The sequence below is a fragment of the Pelodiscus sinensis genome, chromosome 11 (genome assembly GCF_052426305.1).
Source record: "Pelodiscus sinensis isolate ZL-2025 chromosome 11, ASM5242630v1, whole genome shotgun sequence".
Taxonomy (NCBI): domain Eukaryota; kingdom Metazoa; phylum Chordata; order Testudines; family Trionychidae; genus Pelodiscus; species Pelodiscus sinensis.
In genome coordinates this window covers 25033643-25059830 of record NC_143062.1, presented here as the reverse complement: position 1 = coordinate 25059830, position 26188 = coordinate 25033643, and the positions used below count along the sequence as shown (strand labels likewise).

The 26188-nt window shown below is 41.8% G+C and overlaps 1 protein-coding gene across 1 annotated transcript in view; it reads left to right on the top strand.

The window, feature by feature from the left end:
* The window catches only part of DNAH12 (dynein axonemal heavy chain 12), a 235155-nt gene extending 209101 nt beyond the window's left edge, over positions 1 to 26054 (top strand). Inside the window, exons 64-75 of the mRNA XM_089781364.1 lie at positions 1832 to 1982; positions 2322 to 2575; positions 4054 to 4194; positions 11177 to 11314; positions 14249 to 14482; positions 15811 to 15999; positions 17018 to 17121; positions 19355 to 19559; positions 19776 to 19913; positions 20137 to 20228; positions 23205 to 23272; positions 24560 to 26054. Coding sequence (XP_089637490.1) covers positions 1832 to 1982; positions 2322 to 2575; positions 4054 to 4194; positions 11177 to 11314; positions 14249 to 14482; positions 15811 to 15999; positions 17018 to 17121; positions 19355 to 19559; positions 19776 to 19913; positions 20137 to 20228; positions 23205 to 23272; positions 24560 to 24750 — 1905 coding nt within the window. The 3' untranslated portion in view covers positions 24751 to 26054. The remainder of the gene's footprint in view (positions 1 to 1831; positions 1983 to 2321; positions 2576 to 4053; positions 4195 to 11176; positions 11315 to 14248; positions 14483 to 15810; positions 16000 to 17017; positions 17122 to 19354; positions 19560 to 19775; positions 19914 to 20136; positions 20229 to 23204; positions 23273 to 24559) is intronic.
* Positions 26055 to 26188: the final 134 nt, after the last annotated feature.

Below are 26188 nucleotides of genomic sequence, written 5' to 3'. Positions count from 1 at the left end.
GCATATTCTCTGCCTGAGGCTTTTTGCACAAGAGGTTTTTGCGCAAAAACAAGCAATGTAGACGGGTTCATTCTGCACAAAAACTCCCTTTTGTGAAAGATCTGTATACCTCCTTTTTTGAGGCATAAGGATTTTGCACAAAAGGGAGTTTATGCACAAAATGGACCTGTCTACACTGCTTGTTTTTGCGCAAAAACCTCTTGCGCAAAAAGCCTCGGGCAGAGAATATGCTAATGACAGTGCAACAAATGCTAATGAGTGCTTCATTAGCATACTCTCAGCCAGCAAAAGCCAACAGTGTAGACATAGCCTGAATGTTCCTGTTCTCCTGTACAAAGGGCATTAAGGACAAATTGGGCCCAAATGCCCTTTAGTTCCTTTTTACTGCCTGTGATTGTGAGACAGAACCTTGGTAGAATTGCTGTCCTGGTAGTTTTTAGGTATATAGTTTTAGATGAAGGTTGGATTTAGTGTACATAGCATAGTACCATTGCAAATATTAATATAGAGGTTTTTTCTTCATGTCATGAAATTATTTTCATAGTACCAGGAGTTAGTCATAGCTGAACTGAAGTCTCCCAGATTCAAGAACTGCTCATCCTGTGAAGCAGATACATTACTTAAAATCAGTTACAAGAGGGTTTTTATGTTTTTGGATTTTTTCCTCTTGGGAAGGCACACATTCCTTAAAAAGGCTCTTTCATTCCTTTTAAAAAAGGATGCAGATTGCTAAGAGGCTTGCCTGAAGCCTTTTCTTCCTGACCATTCATTGAAGCCAGCGGATCCATGAAAGCAAGCCCACCCTGGACATAAATGTTCTTTGCTCAGGGATGTTTTTGTGAGTTCTGGCTCCATCTCCTGTTCTCAACCCCCTTCCTCAAAAATGGCCTTGTAAAGATCCATGGATCAAGAGCCTCAGTCTGCTGGTTTCTGAGTAACTGCTGCATTCACATCACCATTCAACATCTGTGATAAAGCTGTGGTTGACAGACTATGAGCTTGATGAGCCCAAGTGCCATAGAAAATGCTGCCCACAGAAGGCCTGATTGGCAGTACTCCCAGCATCCTGATTTGTCCACGCATGCTATTTAAGGGACCCCTGGAGGTTGTTTGTGCAATGAGGCAAATTGCAGACCTTACTCCTGCCTTGTTCCTGTGCTATATAAATGTTTGCACATTCTATATTCTGGGACTGCTGAGTGATCCGTTATGCAGGTTGAGGCAACCTTGAGCACGGTTCCCTGGTTGCAGTAGGCCATCTTGCTACAGTGCAGAATTGCTGGCTCTCATTCTCTCTCTCTCTCTCTTTCTTACCACTTGCACTGTGAGTATTCCTAGGGCCTGGCAATTCAAAGGGGTTACTGTGGTGGTGACCAGAGTCCTGGCTCCTTTTGAATTGCCACCGGAGCATCACTCTGCACAGCTCTGAGTGGGAGGATGTGCTGTGACCTAGATGGTGCTGAGGGCTGTCTGCCCCATTCCCACCTCTTCTGCCTGCAGTCCCGCCCCTTCCACAAGTGGGTGGAGGGACACAGAGCCAGTCCCCCCATCTTGCTCTGTGGCCCCATGTGGATGTTTATGGACCCTTTATGTTGGCACAGCTGGCACAAAGGGGGCTGCTGGGCAACCATGGATTGGTCCCCAAAAGTGAGTGTGAAATGTGTGCATTGACTGTGAGAGATAGCTACTGAGTTGTATCATGATTTAAGTTACCATGAATATGAAAGATGATATGGTGTCTCCAATCAAAGCAGATTTTTTTTGGCTAAATTTGTGCTAAGAGTATATTTACTTTTTTAAAATGCTAACAATATATTTACTTTTTGAACAGATTAGTCCAGCAATAACAATCTTTGTAACTGACAAACTGGGGAAGAAGTTTGTAGAACCACCACCATTTGATCTAACAAAAAGTTACTCAGATTCAAATTCAACAGTCCCACTTGTCTTTGTGCTATCTCCAGGAGCTGATCCCATGTCTAGTAAGTATCTTTGAATTAGTGACCTATCAAAATGTCTACTTTTTCGGATTAAGAGCCTGATTCTTCTCCTCTTTGCACCTTATGGAATCATTTACACCTGTGCCGAATAGATGTAAAACATTAACAAATCAGATTGGCAGAATTTTGCCTTGCAGAATAAAAGGGACATAATTTTCAAGTCAAATGGTTTGATGCATTCTGACAAAATTATTATCTAAATAATATATCCTTGTTTTTCACTGTCAGATTTTAACAAAATAGTAGTATAGTTCTTTTATATCAAATATAAAGCAATCTTTTTAACTAAATAATGCTAAAAGATTATATGTTTTATCCAAGGTCTCCTGAAATTTGCAAATGACAAAAACATGGTTGGAAATAAGTTTCAAGCCATCTCGTTGGGACAGGGTCAAGGACCTATAGCTACAAAAATGATTAGAGAAGGAATGGAAGAAGGGACCTGGGTTTGTTTACAGAATTGTCATCTTGCTGTCTCCTGGATGCCGATGCTAGAGAAAATATGTGAAGAGTTTAACCATGACACTTGCCATCAATTCTTCAGACTTTGGCTTACCAGTTATCCATCACCTAAGGTACTTCGATTTCCAGAGGATGCTAATTACACATTTAATGATAGTGTTCTGTAATAAATCATTTTGTAATCCAAAATAAGATAAACACACTGCAATTTTGGCTAGGATTTTCAAACTTGTACACACAAAGGCTATGTCTAGACTGCAGGCTTCTTTCGAAAGAGGCTCTTTCGAAAGCATCTTTCGAAAGAGCCTCTTTCAAAAGATCACGTCTAGACTGCAGGCGGATCTTTCGAAAGAGAAATCCGCTTTTTCGAAAGAGAGCACCCAGCGAGTCTGGATGCTCTCTTTCGAAGACGGCCTCTTTACATTGAAGAACGCCTTCTTTCGAAAGAGGAACTTTTGAAAGAAGGCGTTCTTCTTCGTGAAACGAGGTTTACCGCCATCGAAAGAAAAGCCGCGTTCTTTCGAAATAATTTCGAAAGAACGCGGCTTGAGTCTGGACGCAGGGGAAGTTTTTTCGGGAAAAGGCTACTTTTCCCGAAAAAACCCCTGAGTCTGGACACGGCCAAAGTGGGTGCACATTTTTTAAACAATCTCTCTAATTATAGGATCTTTAAGAATATACATATACAATATATGTTTTATTATCTACAAGTACCTTTGTTGTTTTTAAGAGGCAAAAGTACCTGACATCTGTTTAATTTTGTATGGGTCCAGATTGTTGCTGTTGACAGTATTTGGAACAAAACCTGATGAAACACTTGGTTTAGCAGAAATGTCTATTTTTTTTAGTGAAAACAAAGCTTCTTGCATTCATCTAATACTTTAAATATCAACATCTTCAATTTTGAATTTTAAAATACGTAACAGTTAAATGTTTTTGCTGTGTCTATATATGTTGTGTTGTTGTTGTTAGTGATTATGTAGTACCATAAATTTGCTTGGTGCTCTCAAACATTTTAGGGCACATTCTTTCCTCTAAGAAACCTACAAGCTAAGGCCCTCTAGCTGCAAACACATACTTCTTGGGAAAAAGGAGACGGTAGAAGATATTTTTGGAAAAAACAGATTTTAAGGAGGACTTGAAAGAAGTGAGAAGAAGCTCTTGGTGAATAAGATGAGAAAGACTGTTCCAGGTGTAGGAGGAAGCAATGATAAAAATGTAAAAATGAAAAAAGGAACAGTGATGTGAGGAGATTCATAATTTAATCAGCAAAGGACAGTTGTTTTTAATTATATTAGAAAATATAAAAATACAAAGCAGGCTTTTGAACATTATTGGCACTAATGTAAGTCTTCTGAACAGAAATGACTGTATCTTGTCTATACCTGCACATTCATACAGTTTTTATTGCTGTCCAGGAGAGGTTGCACATCTGCATTCCAGGGCTGAATTTAGCTTTTGTGTATTTAATTTATAGGACTTTGAGCATCAAAAAAGTAGTTAAAAATACAAATATGTTTATACTTGCATAGAAATATTTGTTTATTTTAAATCACTCTCCTGATGCAATGTTGCTATTTGTTTTGTTTAGTTTCCCGTAACCATTCTGCAGAATGGAGTAAAGATGACAAATGAGTCGCCTACAGGTCTCCGGTTAAATCTGCTTCAGTCTTATGTCTCAGATCCACTTTCTGACCCCACCTTCTTCTCTGGATGCCCTGGAAAGGAGGAGGTAAGTTGCTCATTGTTTGACATATTTATTTACTCATTATAGCCATGAAGCTTCTAATCTAATACTTTCCCTAAAATGATGAGCTACTGTTTTGCACAGAGAGTAAATGGTTAATCAATAAAATACTCCATACGTGGTCCTATCATGACTTCACAAGCTTCCTCCATGCCAATCATTTCAGCCTGCAGTCCAATTCTCCTAGTTCATTACAGGGGTTTGTAATCATAGAATCATAGAATAATAGGACTGGAAGGGACCTCAAGAGGTCATCGAGTCCAGCCCCCCGCCCTCAAGGCAGGACCACGCTCCGTCTACACCATCCCTGACAGATGTCTATCTAACCTGTTCTTAAATATCTCCAGAGAGGGAGATTCCACCACCTCCCTTGGCAATTTATTCCAATATTTGATCACCCTGACAGTTAGGAATTTTTTCCTAATGTCCAATCTAAACCTCCCCTGCTGCACTTTAAGCCCATTACTCCTTGTCCTGTCCTCAGAAACCAAGAGGAACAAATTTTCTCCTTCCTCCTTGTGACACCCTTTTAGATATTTGAAAACCGCTATCATGTCCCCCCTTAATCTTCTTTTTTCCAAACTAAACAAGCCCAGTTCATGAAGCCTGGCTTCATAGGTCATGTTCTCTAAACCTTTAATCATTCTTGTCGCTCTTCTCTGTACCCTTTCCAATTTCTCCACATCTTTCTTGAAATGTGGCGCCCAGAACTGGACACAGTACTCCAGCTGAGGCCTAACTAGTGCAGAGTAGAGCGGCAGAATGACTTCACGAGTTTTGCTTACAACACACCTGTTGATACAACCTAAAATCATATTTGCTTTTTTTGCAACAGCATCACACTGTTGACTCATATTCAACTTGTGGTCCACTATGACCCCTAGATCCCTTTCCACCATGCTCCTTCCTAGACTGTCGCTTCCCATCTTGTATGTATGGAACTGATTGTTCCTTCCTAAGTGGAGCACTTTGCATTTCTCTTTATTAAACCTCATCCTGTTTACCTCTGACCATTTCTCTAACTTGCTAAGGTCATTTTGAATTATGTCCCTATCTTCCAAAGAAGTCGCAACCCCACCCAGTTTGGTATCATCTGCAAGCTTAATAAGCGTACTCTCTATCCCAATATCTACATCATTGATGAAGATATTGAACAGTACGGGTCCCAAAACAGACCCCTGAGGAACTCCACTTGCTATCCCTTTCCAGCAGGATTTAGAACCGTTAACAACAACTCTCTGACTACGGTTATCCAGCCAATTATGCACCCACCTTATCGTGGCCCTATCTAAGTTATATTTGCCTAGTTTATCAATAAGAATATCATGCGAGACCGTATCAAATGCCTTACTAAAGTCTAGGTATATGACATCCACCGCTTCTCCCTTATCCACAAGGCTCGTTATCTTATCAAAGAAAGCTATCAGATTAGTTTGGCATGACTTGTTCTTCCCAAGTGTACAGTATTAATGCAGAGAGCTTTTCTCCCCATAGAACTTCAATAGATAAATGGAAACTGAAGAAAGCAGTGAAATAATTTCCTTCCAGGCAAAACATGAGAAAACAAACATCAGTGTTCCTCTAGCCCAGGGTGGAGAACCGTTTTTGGTCAGGGTCATTGACCCACAGAAAAATCAGTTGTGGGTACACACAAGTGAGAAATAAAAACAAAACAAAACAAAAACACCCCTCACCAGTTTGGGCGCTCCAATGCCAAGGGGAGCCCTGAGCTTCAGGGGCTAGATCCAGGCAAACTGGGGGCTGCATCCGGCCATAGATTCCTCACCCCTGCTCTAGCCCATTAGTGAGAAACTCCTGCTAAATAAATAGAAGTAAGGGAGATGGGAGAAGGGGTCAAACCTGGCCATGGTACAATACTGAGGCATGGGGAAAGTTCCTTTCTACACTTAATTGCCTCAAGTCAAGATGACGTTGAAAAGAATGAAAAAGACTTTGCATTGCCATGCTGAACCCACAAGCATCATCATTGCTGAGAAGGTGAGCACCAAGAAGACTTTATCTCACTATCACATTGTTGGTATCTGTTCTTCACTGAGTATCCTCTGCATACTGCTACTCATGGAATATTCTGACCAGTACAGCTGGAATGGTAGAAGTGTAGCTGTTTGTTGGAGTGCTGGCATACCACTCTATGGTCTGCTCCTTTTTAATGATTATTAGTGCTTGTGTTGATTGCCAGTTGCGACTAATTAATGAGCTGATATAATAGGATTCTCATCCAAGAATCAAGCTCTATAGAATTAAAACTGACAAGGTCGATATCTTCCAGGGATACCTATGTCTATTTATGTGAGATCTATGGCTAAATCATTGCAGGAGGGAGAGTTCCTGTAGCTGAGTGATCGTCATCTATCTTTTCAGCCATTTTTTTATCCTGTCAGGGAAGGAATCATTATTATCAGCCTCGACATCATTCTCAATATCTTCTGCACTTCCTTCAGGGCTGCAGATTTCACACAAGGATAGAAAGCTACAATCCAGCCTTTCTTAACTCTTTTACCACTACCACCCTGCTTGGAAACCCTCTGTCCTGAATTTGCCATCAGTGACAGGTTGATTATATAGCTTATTGCATGTGGTTCCTCCCTACAGTTCAAAACCCTTTCTCCTCTCACCTGATCTTCTCCCCCAGTCACAGATACAGTTCAAGAGAACCTGCTGAGAGAGGAGGCATGTTCTTTGTTACTGTTAGGGGCAATAGAAGAGGTGCCTCACAAGCAAAAAGGGACGGGGCTTTATTCACATAATCTTTTCTTGGAATCAAGAAAATAGAGGTCTTCATCCCATGTTGGAGCTCAGAAATTTTAAACACTTTTATTAAAAAGGTTTATTCCATGTATTGTGTCTCGCTCATAACTAGGGTTGCCAGGCATCTGGTTTTCAACCAGAATGTCCAGTCAAAAAGGGACCCTGGTAGCTCTGGTCAGTAGTACCAAGTGGGCCATTAAGTCTGGTGGGTGATGCAACAGGGTCCCAGAGCTAAGGCAGGCTCTTTACCTGTCCTGGTGCTGCGTGGCTCCTGGAAGTGGCCATTAGGTCCGTATGGCCCCTAGAGCAGGGCTGGGCAAGAAGTTAGCCAGATCCGGCCTTCTTAACACTTCCCAACACAAATGCATTGCCTGGGAGCTGCCAGGTAGGAGTGAGCCCTTTCAACTCCTGCTAGTTAAAGGGCTTGCACCTTCCCGGCAGCTGCCAAGCAACATGTTAGCTGCCTGGAACCTGCAAGCCCTTTAAACAGAAACAGTTGAAAGGGCTCACAGCTCCCGGCTCGCTGCTAATGTGTTGTCTCGGAGCCACCAGGGAGGTGCAAACCCTTTCAACTCCTGCTATTTAAAGGCCCCACTCCTTCCCAAGGCCCCGCCCCTTCCACCTGAGGTCCATGACCATTTCTGAAACTTGTGAAGTGGCCCCCCTTCAAGAATTATTGCCTATCCCCTGCCCTAGAGGCAAGGGGGCTCTGTGCATTGTCTCTACCCCCAGTGCCAGTTATATAGTTCCAAAGGGCTAAGAACCATAACTGCAGGGGCAAGGGCGGCAAGTGGAGCCTCCACATCTAGGAGTTGCATGGCCCTGGAAGCCACTTCTTGGAAGCCATGGTAGGCACTTCCAGGACTCTGAACCCCCTTCCATGCCCAAACCCCTTGCCCTAGCCTAGAGTCTCCCAGCCCTCTGCCCCAGTCCTAAACCCCCTGTTTCTGCATTCTGGCCCATACGATAGCCTACACCCCTATCAAGAGCCGTCACCCACTCTGCACCTCTACTCCCTGTCCAAGCCTAGAGCCCCCTCATACAATCCAAACTGTTCATCCCTTTCTCCACCTCAGAGGCCTGCACTCCCAGCCAGAGCCCTCACCCCTCTCCTGCAACCCAGCCCTTCTGTCCTAGACCAGTGAAAGTGAGTGAGGACTGCAGAATGCAAGCAATGGGGGGAGAGGAGATAGAGTGAGTGGGAGCAGGGCCTCAGAGAAGGGGAGGACAGGAACCCAGGGAAGGAGTAGAGCAGAGATGTTTGGTTTTGTAGGATTAGAAAATTAATAGCCCAATATATAACCCCTTCTCTTTCACATTAGGACTGGTTTGAAGCTCCATAAAGTAGAACCTCAGTGTTATGAACCCGTCAGGAAAGGAGGTTATTCATAGCTGTGAAATGTTGGTAACTCTGAACAGCGAAGTGGGCCTTTGCCCACGAAAGCTTATGCTCCGATATATTAGTTAGTCTATAAGGTGCCACAGGACTTCTCATTGCTCACCAGGTTGACATCTCAGATATACAAGTGGTTTCTGCAAGAAGAAATGGTAGCACAGCTCTTCAGCTTATGGGGAACTCTTGTAACAGATGTCTTTGCATCCAAAAGCAACAAGAAGATATGCTGCTCAAGACCAGGCTGAGACAAGCATTTGATATCAGATTAATTTCTGATAAATTGGTGCCAGGGCTTATGTATGCATTTCCCCCAGTTCCCCTCATGCAGAGAGTGATAAAATAAAACAACAGTGGCTAGAGTACTTTTACCATTGTGGTCCAGGCAGTGTTCTGAACTTTATTCACTTGTTCAAAGGGTTATAACCTCTGCCATTAGTACCAGGCTTGTTACAACAATAAGGGGATTGGATGTAAAGCAAATACAGGCAGTCCCTGAGTTACACAGATCCGACTTATTTCGGATCCGTACTTACGAAGGGGGCTTTTCTCGCCCCGGAGGATGCGGGCGGCGGGACCGGCCAGACCCGCCACGGTCCTGCCGCCCGCGTCCTCCGGGGCGAGAAAAACTGCTCTGTCTCTCCCTGGTCTGCTGGGGGGGGGGGGCACGGAGGACGCAGGCGGCGGGACCGTGGCGCATCTCAGTCCCACTGCCCGCGTCTCCCTGGTCTGCTGGGAGGGGAAACAGCTAGTGTGCCCCCCCCCAGCAGACCAGACTTTTCTCACAGACGCCTGTGGTAGAGCAGCTGGGGCGCTGCTGGTTGGTCCCGCAGCGCCGCTCCTCGGCGCTACTGGACCAACCCAGCAGCACCCCAGCTGCTCTGCCCCAGGCGTCCCCAAGTCAGCCACGGCTGAAACTGACCAGCGGCTGACTACAGGAAGCCCGAGGCAGAGTTGCTCTGCCTCGGGCATCCTGTAGTCAGCCGCTGGTCAGTTTCAGCAGCAGCTGACTTGGGGACACCTGGGGCAGAGCAGCTGGGGTACTGCCGGGTTGGTCCCGCAGCGCCGCTCCTCGGCACTACTGGACCAGATTCAGCTGCTGTTGAAACCGATCAGTGGCTGATTCCAAGAAGCCCGGGACAAAGAAACTCTGCCTCAGGCTTCCTGTAGTCAGCCGCTGGTCAGTTTCAGCAGCAGCTGATTTGGGGACGCCAGTTCCGACTTACGTACAAATTCAACTTATGAACAAACCTACAGTCCCTATCTTGTACGTAACCCGGGGACTGCCTGTATTATTATATGGATCTGTAGTCTCTCACCTCATTACATGGTGGACAAAATTCTGGATTGTTTGAACAGTTGTGTTCTCTAGAAGTACAAAATGTACTGATTAATTCAAGCAAAGAGTTCACACAAAAATATTGTTATAAATGGAAGCCATATTTATTGTTGGTTTTCATGTATGGTATAGATCCATAGACAGCTCTAATTACTTATATATCTGTAGATATTAGAAGGGCTTTAGCTTTCCACTTAGATAGAACTAAGTATATTAAACAGATTGGGAGATTGTCTATCTCTTATGAAAAATGGAATAAAAGAAGAGTGATCAATGTACAAATTCTTTCAAGATAGGTTACGTTATATATTATGAATGTTTATAAGCTGATAGGTCTTCTTCCTGCAAGAATTAGAGCTAATTCTAATAGATGAAAAACAGCTACAATAGCTCTGCCTCTGATTCCTACTTATCAAAACACCTGGGGCTGCATGGGAAGGAACTGAGAGGCAGCTGTCGTGCTATGCCCCTTTTATAACTTTACCCAGGAACATTCTGTATTCATTGAGGAGAGGGGCAAGCAATATGTATAAGCATGCCAACAAACACTGCTTCATAGAATTGTACCATTCAAGCTGCACCAGTCAGAGTGGGAGTATACAGCATCCGTGTAGATGAACTCCCGTTATAGGTAAGTAACCTTTATTTCCTTAGTTAATAAATAAAGACCCCTGTCCTGCAGACCCCCAACTCAGCGTAGTGCATGCATCCCCCAGTAGTCCTGTGGCTTCAATGTTACTACTAGGGTGTGTCTACACTACATGGTTCCATCGACGGAGCCATGTAAAGTAGTTTACCCAACGTAGTCAATGAAGCGGGGATTTAAATAATCCCTGCTTCATTAAAATAAAAATGGCCACCGTGCTGTGCCGACAATCAGCTGATCTGGCACAGCACAGCAGTCTAGATGCAGATCGGTCAACAAAGGCTCCGGTAAACCTCATTTCACAAGGCATAAGGGAGCGGTCAGCAAAGGCTTCCTTTGTCAACCGATCCTCATCTAGACTGCCGTGCTGTGCCGGATCAGCCGATTGTCGGCACAGCGTAGCAGCCATCAGCTGATCTGGCACAGCGTGGCAGTCTAGATGCGGATTGGTCGACAAGGGAAGTCTTGTCGATTTATTTAAATCCCCGCTTCATTGACTATGTCAGGTAAACTACTTTACATGGCTCCATCAACGGAGCCATGTAGTCTAGACACACCCTTAAAGGTGCAAACATTAAACCAAGTGATCAAGGATAGCAGGAATAGGCTTTAAAATGTTAACTGTCAACTACATATTGTAAGTTAGTAGCCTAATATTTTAAAAAACCTTCATGCTAATGATAGTCTAATATTTCTAACCAAAATAGATAATTTAAAATGTTAATGAAATGTTTTTCAAATTGCTTTTGTTGTTTCAGCCATCTGCATAATTTAAAAATTATATATAGCCATGCCAGTTAATTTTTTTCTTTTCTTAAAGACATGGGAAAAACTACTCTTTGGAGTTTGCTTTTTTCATGCTCTTGTTCAGGAGAGAAAGAAGTTTGGCCCTCTTGGTTGGAATATTCCATATGGATTTAATGAATCAGACTTGCGAATCAGTATCAGACAGTTACAGGTAATGTCTTTATTTACTGTTGCTTATGCAGTACAGACGTGGCTGTGTTAAATGCTCAAACATAGAATCCTAAATAGGTTTTCACAGCTTTAGTTAAGATTTGTGACTTTTCAGATATAAATAACACAAATCATATTATGTTTATAAAAATGTTAAATTATTCATTAGCTCAAGAGAAATTTTCTAAAAAATGAAATCAAAGCTATTTGGAACTCAGTGTAGCAGAGTTAAAACCATATTTCAAAGGAGTGCTCATTATCCAGTAGATTCAGAGGGTAGTCGAGTTAGTCTGTACAGGATAAACTTAAAAAACAACAAATAGTCTGGTAGTACTTTAAAGACCAACAAAACATGTAGATGGTATCATGAGCTTTCGTGGGCATCTGAAGAAGTGCACTGTGCCCACGAAAGCTCATGATACCATCTACATGTTTTGTTAGTCTTTAAAGTACTACCAGATTATTTGTTGTTTTTTAAGTTTATCCAGTATATAATATCAAACCAGTGCTGCTCACTGCTCTAAGTCAAAGGCAATTTTTATATACAGCAAACGGTTAGAGCTATTCTGTCTGACTAGCTCTCCTGAGAATATTTTACCAATTGACTAATCTAGTCATGAAAACTCTGTTGTTGAGTTTGAACTGCTGGAAAAAACTAATGTGGAATCAATGAAAGAAACAAACATTCTGAAGGGTAAAAGCAAGATACTCTGAAACATCCCAGGAAACTTGGTGAAAGAGAGAAACATGCCTTTGCTAGAAAAATCAGGCTGCTGAAGACACACAATTTTAAATACTGTAAGAATGATTAGATGATTTGTTAATCCTGGAATTGATCTTTAGGTGTCTGCACAGTTGTTACTCAGGTAAAACTCCCATTAACTTCAAATGTGAGTTTAGCTTAGTAACGACTTCCAAGTTTGAACTTGTTGCTGCACCTGGAGAGAACATTTACTACATACTCTTCTCTCCCCACTGTGTTGTGCTGTGGGCCTCTCCAGTGGAAGTTTGTGGTCCCATCTCCGCTCCTTTCCTATCATATATATAGTAGCCCAATGTCTGTGACTCTGTAATGCTGAAATGCTGGCTGTTCGCTCTGGGCTGTGCTGTTGCCTGAGTCACGTCTTTTGCCTCCTGCCATGGCACTTGGCTGAGTTCTGCGCCACTCAGCCGGGCTGCTGCCGGGGAGCAAGTGGCCAGGGGCAGATGAGAGTTTTGCGGGGCCCAGGGCAGCCTATTTTGCGGGCCCCCCTTTGGAGAAAAAATAGAAAAAGGCATCAAATGCGCACATTGAAGGCTATTTTCATATTACATGTGAATTGGATAAATTTGATAGAAACTTAATTTAGTTGGATAATTTTTTATTTTAATTATATTGTAATTCATTCGTAAACAACATTCTGCATTAATAATTAAACATTGTCATTCGTATTTAAGTCTGTTATAGCTGTCTAGCTCTTTTGGCAGCTGGGTCTCTAACAGCCGGTGGGAAAAGGGCTTCTCCCCAGCATCAGCCCCTTCTCCAGCCCCAGGCATTGGAGCAGCGAGGTGCCCCGGGGAGCAGGGAAATCCTAACCCAGTTTAGAAGAGGCTGGCTGCTGTGTCGGAGCCAGCAGCCTCTCAGGAGCCTACAGAGCAGCTGGAGGAAAAGGAGACGGCAGCTCAGGCTCCATGCAGGGTCAGAGGAGGGGCCATAGAGGCTGCCCCGACTGGCCCCTGCCAAGAAAGGGAGCTTGGACACAGCAAACACGCCTGCCACTGTCATCCCCCCCATCCCCAGGAGTGGCCCGAGCAGAGCACTTTGCCAGCCTGATGCTGCTCAGCTTGTGGGCTGGCTCCCTTCTGGCTGGGGGCAACTGCCTGGCTCAGTCGCCCTGTGTCTGCACCAAGGCGTCTGTGTGGGCCCCCGGTGCCCAGCTGCTCCAGCTGCTCTACGATTGGGTGCCGGCAGCAGGAAGGGAACAGCCCCCGATGCCCAGCCCCCGCCCAGGCACAGACCAGCTATTGTGGGGCTCACGGGGCTCCCGCACACCGAGACCACCCTTTCCCATGCTGGGGCAGAGGACTCTGGCTGCAGGATCGGGCGGCAGCTGGGGGGCAGGAGATGTGGGGTGGGGCGGGGCTAGGCACAGCGCCATGTTGCAGGCTCCTGCGCCTCTCAGGAGAGTCGCCCCAGGGGCCAGGCTGCAGAAGCTGCCGCTTTATTCTTTTTTACTCTTTCAAGGAGTTGGTCTCGTGTCTGGGTCTGCGGAGCTGGGGAAAGGCGCATCATGGTACCCACCCGCCAGCAGAGACTCCCCCAGAGTGCCTGTGGGCTGGCCGGGCTGCTCTAGAGACAGAACTGCAGATGTTGGGGGAATGCTCTGTGGGACAGGGCCCTGAGAGCACTGCCCACACGCTTGGACATTTCTCTGCCCAGGTCCCACCCACTCCCAGGATCGCGTGGCTTCCCTGTGAGGCTTGGGGCAGCGGCGCCCTCTAGTGGCGAAAGATAGAAAGTGACCCCGCTGGTGCGGGGCCTATTGAAGCGCGGGGCCCGGGGCAGCTGCCCCACTCGCCCTGCCCTATATCCGCCGCTGCAAGTGGCGCAAGCGACCGTTTGGGCTCCGCAGTCCCCTGAGTGAGAGGCAGGAGGGGGAGGAGAAGAGAAAGAGAGAGACAGAGAGAGAGGCAGGAGGTGGAGGAGAGCTAAGGGGGGGGGGGAGGGAGAGAGGCAGTAGGAGGAGGAGAGAGAGAGAGAAGAGAGACACGGAGTGAGAGACCGGAAGCTCAGGAGAGAAGACGGACGTGGAGGAGAGACCTGAAAATCCCGTCTTATGATGGGCTAATTGGCTAGTTTAATAATAAAAATCAGATAATACTGTTTCTCTAACTATAGGCTTTTATGGCTTCAGGCTGGTAAAGTGTCTTAGATTTACTATATTCTTCATTTCAGCTATTCATAAATGAATATGACCAAGTTCCATTTGAAGCTATATCTTATCTTACGGGAGAATGTAACTATGGAGGACGAGTGACAGATGATTGGGACAGACGTTTACTACTAACTATGCTGGATGATTTTTATAATCCAGATGTAATTAAAAACCCACGCTACACCTTTTCACCCAGTGGCAACTACTATGCACCACCAAAAGGCACCTATGAGGACTACATTGAATTTATTAAGGTAACTTGGGTTCTTTGTACCATGGAAGCTCACATAATATTTTGTCTAACTGCGTTAGTGAATATTTCAAAAAGAAAATTCTTTCAGATAGGTGTCATTTTTAATTTGATATTTCATTAATGTTAAAAAATTACTTCTCTGTGAATGTAACATTCCTTTTCTAATAGTAAAATGCTGACATAGCTATAACAACAATATTTAGCCCTCGTATAGTGCCTTTGCCTCAAGGACCTTAAATTGCTTTACAAAATAATAATTAATTCTCTCAATATCTCACATTACTGAAATACAGCCACTTCTGGGGTAGAGCACAGAGGCTGTAGAACAGTCCACTGTTAATTTTGAATAGGAATTGAAACCTCAAGGGAATTTAGACAGATAAAATATAACTACTTTTAGTTGCACTTTGGCAGAACATTAGGGATAGTACTCCTGCTTTTGCAAAAAGTGACTTAAGATATTTAGTAAGCTCTAAGTCCATGTGTTGCTTCAGTACTGTCCCAGGGAGAAGAATCCTATAATACTGAATCACAAATGGTACTCCTTTCTGCACTAAATGTTTTCTGAGACCTCTTCTTTTTAAGCACTGACCTAGCCAGACTCTCCTTAGATTGTGAAATCTGACAGGATCATACCACAAAGTGGTCTGGGTGAAATAAGAGGTGGTAATTTCTTAGAGCATCTACTCCTTGGAATAGTTTTTCAAGTCTTACTCTCTAATGTTGAGGCCAAGAGGTGTTTTTCTACCAACACATTTCTGGAATTATGAATTGTGCAGAAGATGGATAACTGGGTAATAAGAAAGGGAAACAGTTTACCTAGATCCTATTGATTGTGCATGAGGCTGTAATTTTTTCTTGGTATGTTTCACAGATCATCAAAAATTTTAAACGTGGTGGCAAAGTCTTGAAAAGTTACAAATGTGATACACTAAGCAGATAACCTGCCTGGATTTGGGCCTTTCAACATTTAAAAAGTGTTTTTGTGTGTGCTTTATTTTTCATTGCATGCCCATCTTCTTTCTTTCCTTGCCGTTCTTGCTGGTATGTTGTAATATAAGATACTTTGGTATTTGAAACTTCTTAGCCTTTGTTGCACAAAGTGTGTACAACTTGATGAGAAGAGCAATAGGTAGATAATAGGGCTTTATATAAAGACTAGAAAGCCACTGTCAAGGTATTCAGTATTTGTGAGGTCATGGTTCTAGGCCTAATTCAGTATCCTCTGAAATTAATGAAGTATTTTCATCAATAAGCTTAAGATCAGGACCTTAATTAACTAGTGTATCTAATGATACCATATTGCTTGCTTAATCTGTTTTTCCATAGAATCTTCCATTTAGTCAACAGCCAGAGGTGTTTGGGTTGCATGAAAATGTGGATATTTCAAAGGATCTCCAGCAAACAAAACTCCTCTTTGAATCTCTGATAGTAACACAAGGAGGAGGCACACAGGGAGGCTCCTCAGGAGGTGGTGACAGCACTCTGTATGAAATTGCTGATGATATTCTCAGTAAGGTAATGTAGAAAGACAAATAGTGTAATAATTTATTAGAATAACAAATACTCCCACCATTATCTGGCCAGTTTAACGTTCTTTCTTGAGATTTTTATTTGCACAATGGTAATAGGCTATTGAACAGGTGATTGGGCCTCAAAGGGACCAGTGACCAAAGAAGTACCTTCTTTTCCTCCTTCTGGGATTTCAACAATGCAGTTGCAATTACATACTTTCTCAGCAGCACTCAGAGTAACTGAGCAACTTGCAGCTCTTTTGGGGGCTTGCCCTGTGATGTGTCATGTTCCCCACTTTCCATTAGAACTACACCAAATCTTACCAAGTTCCATTCAAATATAACATCATTTCTTTGTTAAGAGAAATATACATTAATTTACTCAGAAAATAAACAAAAACTCTCACAGACGTCATGATCAAGGGACAGGAGTGGAAACAAACTTAACCGTGTCCAGTTAATCTAAATCCTGTTTGCTAAGAAGTATGCAAATATCGCAGTGATGAGCATGGCATAATAATCTGAATAGAATAGTGATTTTTAAAAATAAAACACTGGCTTTGTAGTATGGTTTTCTTTTCCCTACCCTATGTGCTAAAGCTCTGATTTCTAAGTTTCATTTTGCTCTGGAAAAAACTTGGAGAATTAAGCTGTCCAACACAAAGTGGAAGTGAAGTGCTTATCCACAATCCTGTCTAAAGTGAAGGAAGTGTCAATGAGCAGCTAAGAGTAGAAAGGAGTGATTGATATCAGAGCAAATAACCTGGGGGAAAATCAGTTCAATATTGCAAGAAACTTTGCAATTGTTAAAACATTTACATTTATTTTTACATTTTCGATGATTTTCAAGATATTTGTATTGACCAATCAATATTCAGGAGGGTGTTTTAGTAAATATAAGTGATTCACTGTGGCACTTATGTAGTTGCTTTGGGCCTCTTTGCTTTTAATATTGCTTAGAAACAAGTATAAATTAAAATGTGCACTTATCAAAATTTATCCAAATATATTGACAATTGCAGCTTCCAAATGATTTCGACATTGAAGCGTCCCTAATTAAGTATCCTGTGAGATATGAGGAAAGTATGAACACTGTGTTGGTGCAAGAAATGGAGAGGTTTAACAAGTAAGGGAATTAATTTAATTCAAATGTACTTTCAATCAATCCATTCACAGCAGATCTCTTTTCTGCCAGACATCCAGTGTGGACTCTGTTATTTTGAAGACTTTTTTGTTTTGTTTTTTTTGTTCTGGTTTTTTGCGGGGGGGGGGGGGGATTCACTTCAGTAGCATCTGCATTCCCAGCACTTTTCCTTTATTTGGCAAGGCAGAATATAGATTGTATTTAAGGGAAAATATCTAAATGGCAAATGAATTGGAAGATAAGGTATGTAATGGGGAAGGTCTTGTGTTGCTTTATTTTTCACTTCCATTTCTTTATTCCATCCATTGTCGTCTTTTTGGTCTCATTGTTCCTATGCTTGTAACATTTCCTTTCTACCTCTTTTCTTCCTATTTTTCTCCTTTTTATTGTTTTCTCACCTGCTTAAATCTGTGCCCCAATCTTTTCCTTCTTTCCTCCCTGGTTACCCCTTTCTTCCTATACCCTCACCTCCACTCTCTGCTGTCATCTATAACCTTCCTTTCTCTTCTTTCCTGTGGGTCCTCAGTCTCCATCCCATTTCACCCAATTCCTATTTTTTTCTCTTGTTTTATGTCCCTGTCTGCTTCTTATTTCTTCCTGCCTCACATATTTTCTCCTTGATCTTTCCCCTTACTTTGTTTGTCTCCAAGTTACTCTTATTTCTATTACTCTCCTCCTCCCCACACTTGTTACCTGAACCTATCTATCCAATCTACTCCATACCCATATTGTATGTACATTGTTCCAACTAAGCACTGGAACACATTGCCTAAGAAGGTTTTAGAATCTCCATCACTGGAGGTTTTTAAGAACAGGTTAGACAAACACCTGTAAAGAATGGTCTAGTTATTACTTAGTTCTGCCTTACATACAAGGGACTTGACTAGGTAACCTACTAAGTTCCCTTCCAGTCCTACATTTCTATGATTCTGTGATTCTGTGATTTTAGTTCCTTTTTTAACTTCTTTCCAGGACAGTGTAGGCAAGAGCCTATGAAATCCAAAGTAATGCATAAAACACAATGCCCTATTAAGTCTTCAACTATTTTAGCAGAAATATATCCTAAACAGAAAGGATTAATTTATACAGCTGCCATTGGACCATTATTTCCCAATAATTTTCATTGCGTAATTTTCTCATATTTTTTAAACCAGAAGGTGGACTTTGCATTGGAGCATTGGATCTTCCCATGAATTTTCCCAAAGACTGGGGAATTCTTGATCAGGATTTTTACTGTAGCTCACTAAATTGATGGAAGCAAGCTGCAAAATCAGGCTTTGGATCCAGCACTGCTTGGATCTAGATTCTGGTTTGCATTCAACTATTTTTAACTAGCTGAACTTCTATATCGCTTTCCATATAGACATCTCAGGCACTTTGCAGTTCATAATGAGTAAGTTTGTCACAGATATGTTGAGTAAAATCATGGACAGGTCCCAGGCAATAAACAGAAATTCATGGAGTCTTGCAACCCATCTGTGATTTTTACTAAAAATGTCTTGTGAGAGGAGTAACTGTGGGAGCCCCACTGGGGACTATTGCCCCCAGTGACTGCTCCTGCAGCGGTGGCTGCAGCACTGGTCCTGGGGACTGACCCAGCCCTGGCGGCTACTCCAGCTGCTGCTTCTGCGGTGGGGGCTGATTAGCTACTGCTCAAGTCCTGAACTTCTGCTCTGGCCCTGGACGCTGACCACCAACTGCTGCTTGCTCCTGAGTGGGGACTGACAGCTATTCCAGCCCTACCACTGTGGTGATCTGAAGCAAAAGAAATCATAGAGGTCCATTAAAGTCACAGAATCTATGACATTCATGACAGAATCCTGTTCTTAATAATGAGTTAAATCTCCCAGGAACCTTTGAAGCCAGGAGAAAATGAGACAGAAATTAATAGATTTGTCACATGCCACAGAGCAAGGCTGTGGGCGTATTTCAGATAGAACTCAAGTCCCTTGACTGTCACATACTCTAGCCATTGGACATGGTACCTCAGTTTAAATTTTGAAAACCAAAAGAAAATGTCTATTAAATCAGTGTGGGCACAAACTATAATTTTGCTAATAAGGCTAGTTGTAAATGAGGAAAAACTGGTTACACTTATTTCATAGCTGTCGCAATAATGTAATAATATTTCTTAAGATGATGACTTTACCTCTCACATATTATGTCATACCTGTTTTATTTTAGTGACAGGTCTTGTTGTTTTCTTTAATTCTAGTTTAATTCGAACTATACGTATTACCTTAATAAATCTGAAAAAGGCCATTAAAGGACTGGTCGTTATGGATTCTGAGCTGGAAGCCCTGAGCAGCAGTCTGCTTGTTGGAAAAGTTGCTGAGAACTGGGCTAACCGTTCATATCCAAGTCTTAAACCATTGGGAAGCTATATCCTAGATTTTCTAGCGAGACTGAAATTCTTGCAGGTACAGCAAGATGGATTGTGTTACTAATAATTCAGTTGATTTAAAATTAAAGGATGATTTGGACATGGGCTGATAAAAATTGATTCTTTATATGTAGACTTTCTAAACAAGGTTGTGAAGAATATTTAATTTTTGTGTGGAAAACTTCTAATACTACCTAGGCCTATGCTGGTAGCAAAGATGGTTGAAAGTCAGTCTCTCTCTTTCTCCTCCCAGGACTGGTATGAATTAGGAAAGCCCAGTGTTTTTTGGCTATCAGGATTCTATTTTACTCAAGCTTTTTTAACTGGAGCCATGCAGAACTATGCCAGGAAGTACACCATTCCCATTGACCTTCTGGGATACGAATTTCAGGTATGCATAAGTGATAAAAATATATTTTACTAATATGGGTCCTGATACTTCCATGGGAGATACCAGCTGGACCTTGTGCCTGATCAAACAAGTTCATTTGCAGAGATCTCATTGCAGGATCAAGACCTTGATTGACAATTGAGTTGTAGATTTGCAACCATGTCAAATAGTAGTACTATTATTATTATCGTATTATCATGTAACACCACTTGTTTCCTTTTAGGTTATTCCTAAGGATACATCGGATACTGCACCAGAAGATGGTGTTTATATCTATGGATTATTTTTAGATGGAGCTCGCTGGGACAGGGACAAGTCAGTGATTAACATTTTTAAATTATAACATTAATCCTAAAATGTGCTTTCTTATGTGCTTGTATTAGACCTGTTGAAATATTTTAACATCATTTCAACACTCCAATGACCTACTCTAATTTAAAATCTTCTCAGTTCTCTATGAGATCTTGACAAGAAAACACAGTGAATCTGCTACACTCTAGTGTTGGGAATGTTGTAATAAAAATAGTATTCTTTCATGAAATTGCCCTGCTACATGAGTCATAGAACCATACAAAGCAGTATGGTCAAGATTTTCAAAAGTGACTAGTGATTCTTGTTGGATCAGTTTCCAGGTGCCCAATTTGAGACACTTCAGAAGGACTTGATTTTTTTTAAACAGATTTTCAGGGGCTATATATCTTGTGTGTGAATAGTTTTGTTTCCTCTCCAAACCAACAGTACTTACTATGTGAGTATGTTTTTTACATCAGGTCCCCAGTCCATGAACAACTCTCCTAGTTTCAAACACAGAGCAGCTGGTGGATCCAACCTATCCTTTTGCTGTAGCCAACCTGGGCATACTCAGGATGAGTCACCTAGGGCAGAGGTAGCTTAGATGAAAATAGGCACTAGAGAAGGCCAGCTCACTATGGGTAAACTGCTTGTACAATCGCTCAAATATGGTACTTGCTACTAAGGATGTTAAGTAGCGATTAATTTGCTAGTCTAGTAGTCAATGGAGTTTCCATTGAGTAGCTGTTAAGGAAGGGCACTTAAAGCGCTCACTTCTGACTCACGCTGAGTCTCAGCACTAGGGATGTTAAATATCGGTTAATTGAGTAGTCGAGTAACCTCATGAATTCTTATCAATTGATAGAAAAAATTCCTAACTGTCAGGGTGGTCAAATATTGGAATAAATTGCCAAGGGAGGTGGTGGAATCTCCCTCTCTGGAGATATTTAAGAACAGGTTAGATAGACATCTGTCAGGGATGGTGTAGACGGAGCTTGGTCCTGCCTTGAGGGTGGGGGGCTGGACTCGATGACCTCTCGAGGTCCCTTCCAGTCCTATGATTCTATGATTCTAGAGTCCTTGAGGGCAAGGCCAGCAGCCACTGTATCAGAGGCAGTAATGCAGGGAGGCAGCAGCCGCTGTCTAGGTGGGGTCTGAGCTCCTGGACCCAGCACGAGCAGGAACTGAGGTGGACTGCCTGCCCACCTGGCTCCTAATACACTTTAAATGCAAAGCCACAGCAGGGATAGGTCCCGGACCCGACGTGAGCCAGAACTGAGCTGGGCTGCTGGCCAGCCTGATAAAAATGTACTGGCAAGCGGGAGGGAAATGCGTTTAGTCTGTAGCATTAACCTAAAAGCTTTTGCTTATTGATTAATTGGTTAATCGTCTACACTATTACATCCCTACTCAGCACAACTCCCAGCTGCCACTCTGCACTCTTAAAGGGACAGAGAAGAGCCGGCGTGCAAAGATGTTGACTCAGTCTCTGTTCCCCTGCCAGATCTCAGGACAAACCTCCCCTGCGCTGCCACTCTGCATTCTGAAAGTGACAGAGCAGCGGCAGCCGGTCCCACTTGTCTCTCAGCAGAAGCTTGTGCTTAGAGAAATCCACGGGATTGGCTGCCGCTGCTCTGTCTCTTAAAAAATGCAGAGTGGCAGTGCAGGGGAGGGTTGTCCTGAGACCCAGTGGGGGACCAGAGACTGAGTCAGTGTCTTTGTGCACTGGCTTCTCTCTGTCCCTTTAAGAGTGCAGAGCGGCGGGGGTGGGGGGTGCTTAAGTAGTCGATATTGCTACCCAATAAGTTCCTGCTTATCAGGTAGTTGACTACTCTACTATTCGTTCACATCCCTACTTGCTACTTTTAGGGTTTCTAAATTGATGGAAAAGGGTACAGGCCACAACCATCCTCAAAATTAATATTTTAAAAGGCACCCAGGGAAAATTTCAGATAATTTTTTTCCAGTGGAGTGAAGCAGTGCATTTTAGGAAAAAATATTCGGAACTAATGTGCAGAGTAGTTGGAACTAATCACTAGACAATCAGGAAAGTACAACATGCAAATAGGATCTTATTTTCAACCAACTACAGCTGGTCTGCAATTGTGCATACCTGAAGTGCATTAGGGCATGCCTAAACTACTGCCGTAGTTAATGTAACTTACATTGCTCAGGGATGTGAAAAAAGACCCCACTGAGTAATTCAGATTACAATGACCTAAGTACTGTCCACACTGGTGCTACGTTGGTGGGAAATGCTCTCCCACCAACACAGCTTCCATCTCTCACAGCGGTGGAGTAATTATGCCGACATGAGAGGCATAGAGAGCCTTCACCATACATGCTACACTGATACAGATGTATCAGCACAGTTGTACTCACTCATATAGCACTTCTTGTGGAGACCTTCCCTCAGTGTACACAAATTTGGCACCCAAGCATTGAGCACCTCAATTTGAACTAATAAAGCAGATATATACCCACTTCCACTTGCATAATTGTTTACCCAAACAAAAGTGGCTGCACAAAATCAAAACCTACAGTCGGTTTTATATTTTGATCACATTATTACAAGATAATGGTTGCTTTTAGAGGTAGTATAGCTAAGCAAAAAAACCCTGCATGTTTTATTAAAAACAAAGGTCAGAGCACAATATGGCTTTTTATTGAAATGTGTTTATCTGATTATTTTACTGAAATCTTTAAGAAAGATAAACACAGGGAAGTACTCAAGCTCTGTTCTGCATCCCCCTCCTCTCTTCTTTTATTTCATTTTCTCATTCTTCCTTTGTTACATCTTTTCAGATTGCTTTCATTGTCTATATTTGTCCTAACATTTCTCTTTCTCTTCCTGCTTCCTTTCATCTCCATTCCCCTTTCTCATCCCAACCCTTCCTTTTTTCCTTCTTACTCAACAAATAAAGTAAAATCAAAACCATATATTTTTAAAATTATACCTTTCATAAAAATTATGTTTTGTTTCTTTGTTTCTCTTACCAGGGGACTATTAGCTGAACAGCATCCCAAGTTGCTCTTTGATCCAATGCCAATCATTTGGATAAAACCAAGTAAGTAAAGTGGTCTGGAACCAATATTTCTTTGGATTGTAATGCCACAAGGGACAGAAGTTATGTATTTCTTTAATATTGCTAGAAGACCAACCCTTCTCTCTCACCAAAAAATCCATATGCACTTACAGGTCCATTCATCTGACATGATCAATGGTTTGCCTTCAAACATCATGCCTTTTCACTGGCTGACTTAGTTTTTTATCTGAAATTTATCTGGTATGTGGCTCTTTTACCTCACAAATGTTTAGTTAGCATGGATTGGACAAAAGAGGGGCCTGTGAAATAGACATTTGTATGAAATGAATTTTACTGCCTTCAAATTGGATCGTCATGTGGTTTTTTTAGGCATAAATAGGCTTTTTCAGAAGAGAGCATAATGGTTGAAATCTTGTCTACATAAAAGTCAGGGCAATATTTGCAACTGATTTTCTTGGGGCCAAGATTTCACTCCATATTGAAATGTTGCTCAAGGTATCATTTACTGCTGCAGAAACACTGTCCATAAATGGCTAAATATTGATAATGTTTTTTTTCTGACATCTACTTGTTGTCTGTGATTGGTTCCTCCTTTCTTTGATCTTTTTCAAAAATTCCTAATGCAGAGATTTTTTAAGATTTGCCATGGTGGTTTAGTTTCTACATAGTTATAACTAGTAGTGAATCAACCTCACAAAGTATTCCATTCTCTCCATCTACCCCTTCTGTTGACATTGGAGATCTGTTCTTTGAAGCTGACTGATGTCAGAAGAACATGATATAAACCTTTGTGTGAGTTATGCGTACACACAGTCTGGGCACATTATTACAGTTCCTGCCGAGCTGCAGCCTTGTAAATCAAACAACTTGAATCAGGACTAGGTTTTGGAGCTGCTGAATCAAAGTTGTCCTGGAGACTGAATTTTACATGAAGAGCTATTGAACTTACATGTAAACTATAACCTGATGATATTTGAGTCGAATGTTTTGATTTTATGCAACTGTTTAGATTTGAATACCTCTTTGAAAGATTTGAAAAGCAGGTTGTATTTGAAGGCATCTTTTCTTGTAAACAAGCAATAGAAAATATACTTCCTCTAGTAGCCTATATAAATATTGTAAAATAATTTTAAAAAAATCAAAGCAAGGATATATTTTTTTAAGTTTTGCTGGGTGAAAATATTTTGTCAAATTTTTATTCCGCTATAAAAATAAATCAAATAATATTTTATTTTTACTTTAAATTATTTCAATTCATCTAGTATATCTACAGTATATAATTCATTGCTTTGTTTGTTCTTTTTGAAGCTAAAAAATCAGACATAAAGAAAACTAGTGCCTATGTTTGTCCACTCTACAAGACAAGTGAGCGTAAGGGTACCTTATCCACTACTGGACATTCTACTAATTTTGTCATTGCACTAATGCTAGAGACTGATAAACCAGTCCAACACTGGGTCAAGCGAGGTGTTGCTCTGCTCTGCCAGCTGGATGACTAACCTTGAGAATTCGGAGGAAACCTCAGTAGACATCTTTCATTTCCTTTCTTCACTGAGGAATTGAAGCACACTGTATCAGAGAAACATCTTGTTATATTTATATTTGAAGGGCTCAGGCTAAATTTTTCCTGATTCTGAAATGTTGAATTAAATTTTTGGAAGATGTTGTTACTATTTTTAAAATATATAATAATCTGGAGTGTTCATTTTATTATTTTGTAATATAGTGTCATGAATAGTGATACAGATATCTTTTGTCACTTATTAAACTATCACAAATTACATCTGGATAAGAAAAAATGAATGTTGTCTCAACTCCATATGGAAAGCATTATAGTAGACAGCATTTAAGCACTTCAGGTCTGAACCATAAGAGTATAAAGTCTGGAGGTTCAGATCTGGTATTTTGGCTTGGATCAATGTTTAATATGTTCATTAACACATAGGCGGTGCTGAGAGAAATTGTTTAATTATCTGATAAAACTGAATTTAAACTGCACCGTTGACTTCCTAACTTGCATATTTTCCACCAATCCATCATTAATTGGACTGTTTTGAATATTCTAAACTCCTTGGCTCCTTTTAAATAGTTTTCATTAAAAATAAATAGCCCCAACAAAATCCCCACAATATACCATAAAAAATTACTTTTTGCATCCTGCTTACAAACACAGTTGTTATATAATGTAATGTCCGAATTCATCACACATGCACACCTCTTCCTAGGATTTGGCATTATTAAAAAGAAAACTATAATAAGATAACAATCAGCTAAAACGTTCTTTTAGACTTGACTGTTCCTAGAGTTCTTTTCTTAGGACTTCTAAAGCTTCTCTCTGAAAGAGCCATTCCCACTACCTTTTAAAACTAGGCCGGGTAAGCATTCCACAGAATAGACTTAACATTTTCTCTGCAGTTTATTCAACTGTAATATGCCATCTGGAAGGGAGTTGAAATACAAGCCACCTCAGCAGGAAAGAATTTGGTCCTAAGAAATTAGTGCGCCCCATATCTGCTTAGTATGCAGAATCAAGCTGATGTAAAATGGAACATAAAAAAATCAGTTCAAGTTAAAACAGTTTCAATCAGGGCCGCCAATAGGTGGGAGCAAATGGAGCTGTTGCCCCTGACCCCAATGATATAAAAGGGCCTGGGGATCCAGGCCCTTTAGGAGCCCTACTTGGTGCAGTCTGAGCAGTGCTGAGGGCTGGCTAGCCCTAGCTCAATCGTTCCACCCAAGGGCCTTCCCCTAACAGGAGCCTGGAACTGAGCTCCCCCGCGCCTGCCCCCCACATACCGTAAAATCTCGAGTATAATGCACACTGATGTATAATGCGCACCCTGACTTTTGAATCTTAGCATAATGAAACAATTTGAACTATATATAAGGCGTACCTACACTGCACCTATATATCTATACTCCTATATAGCTTGTGTG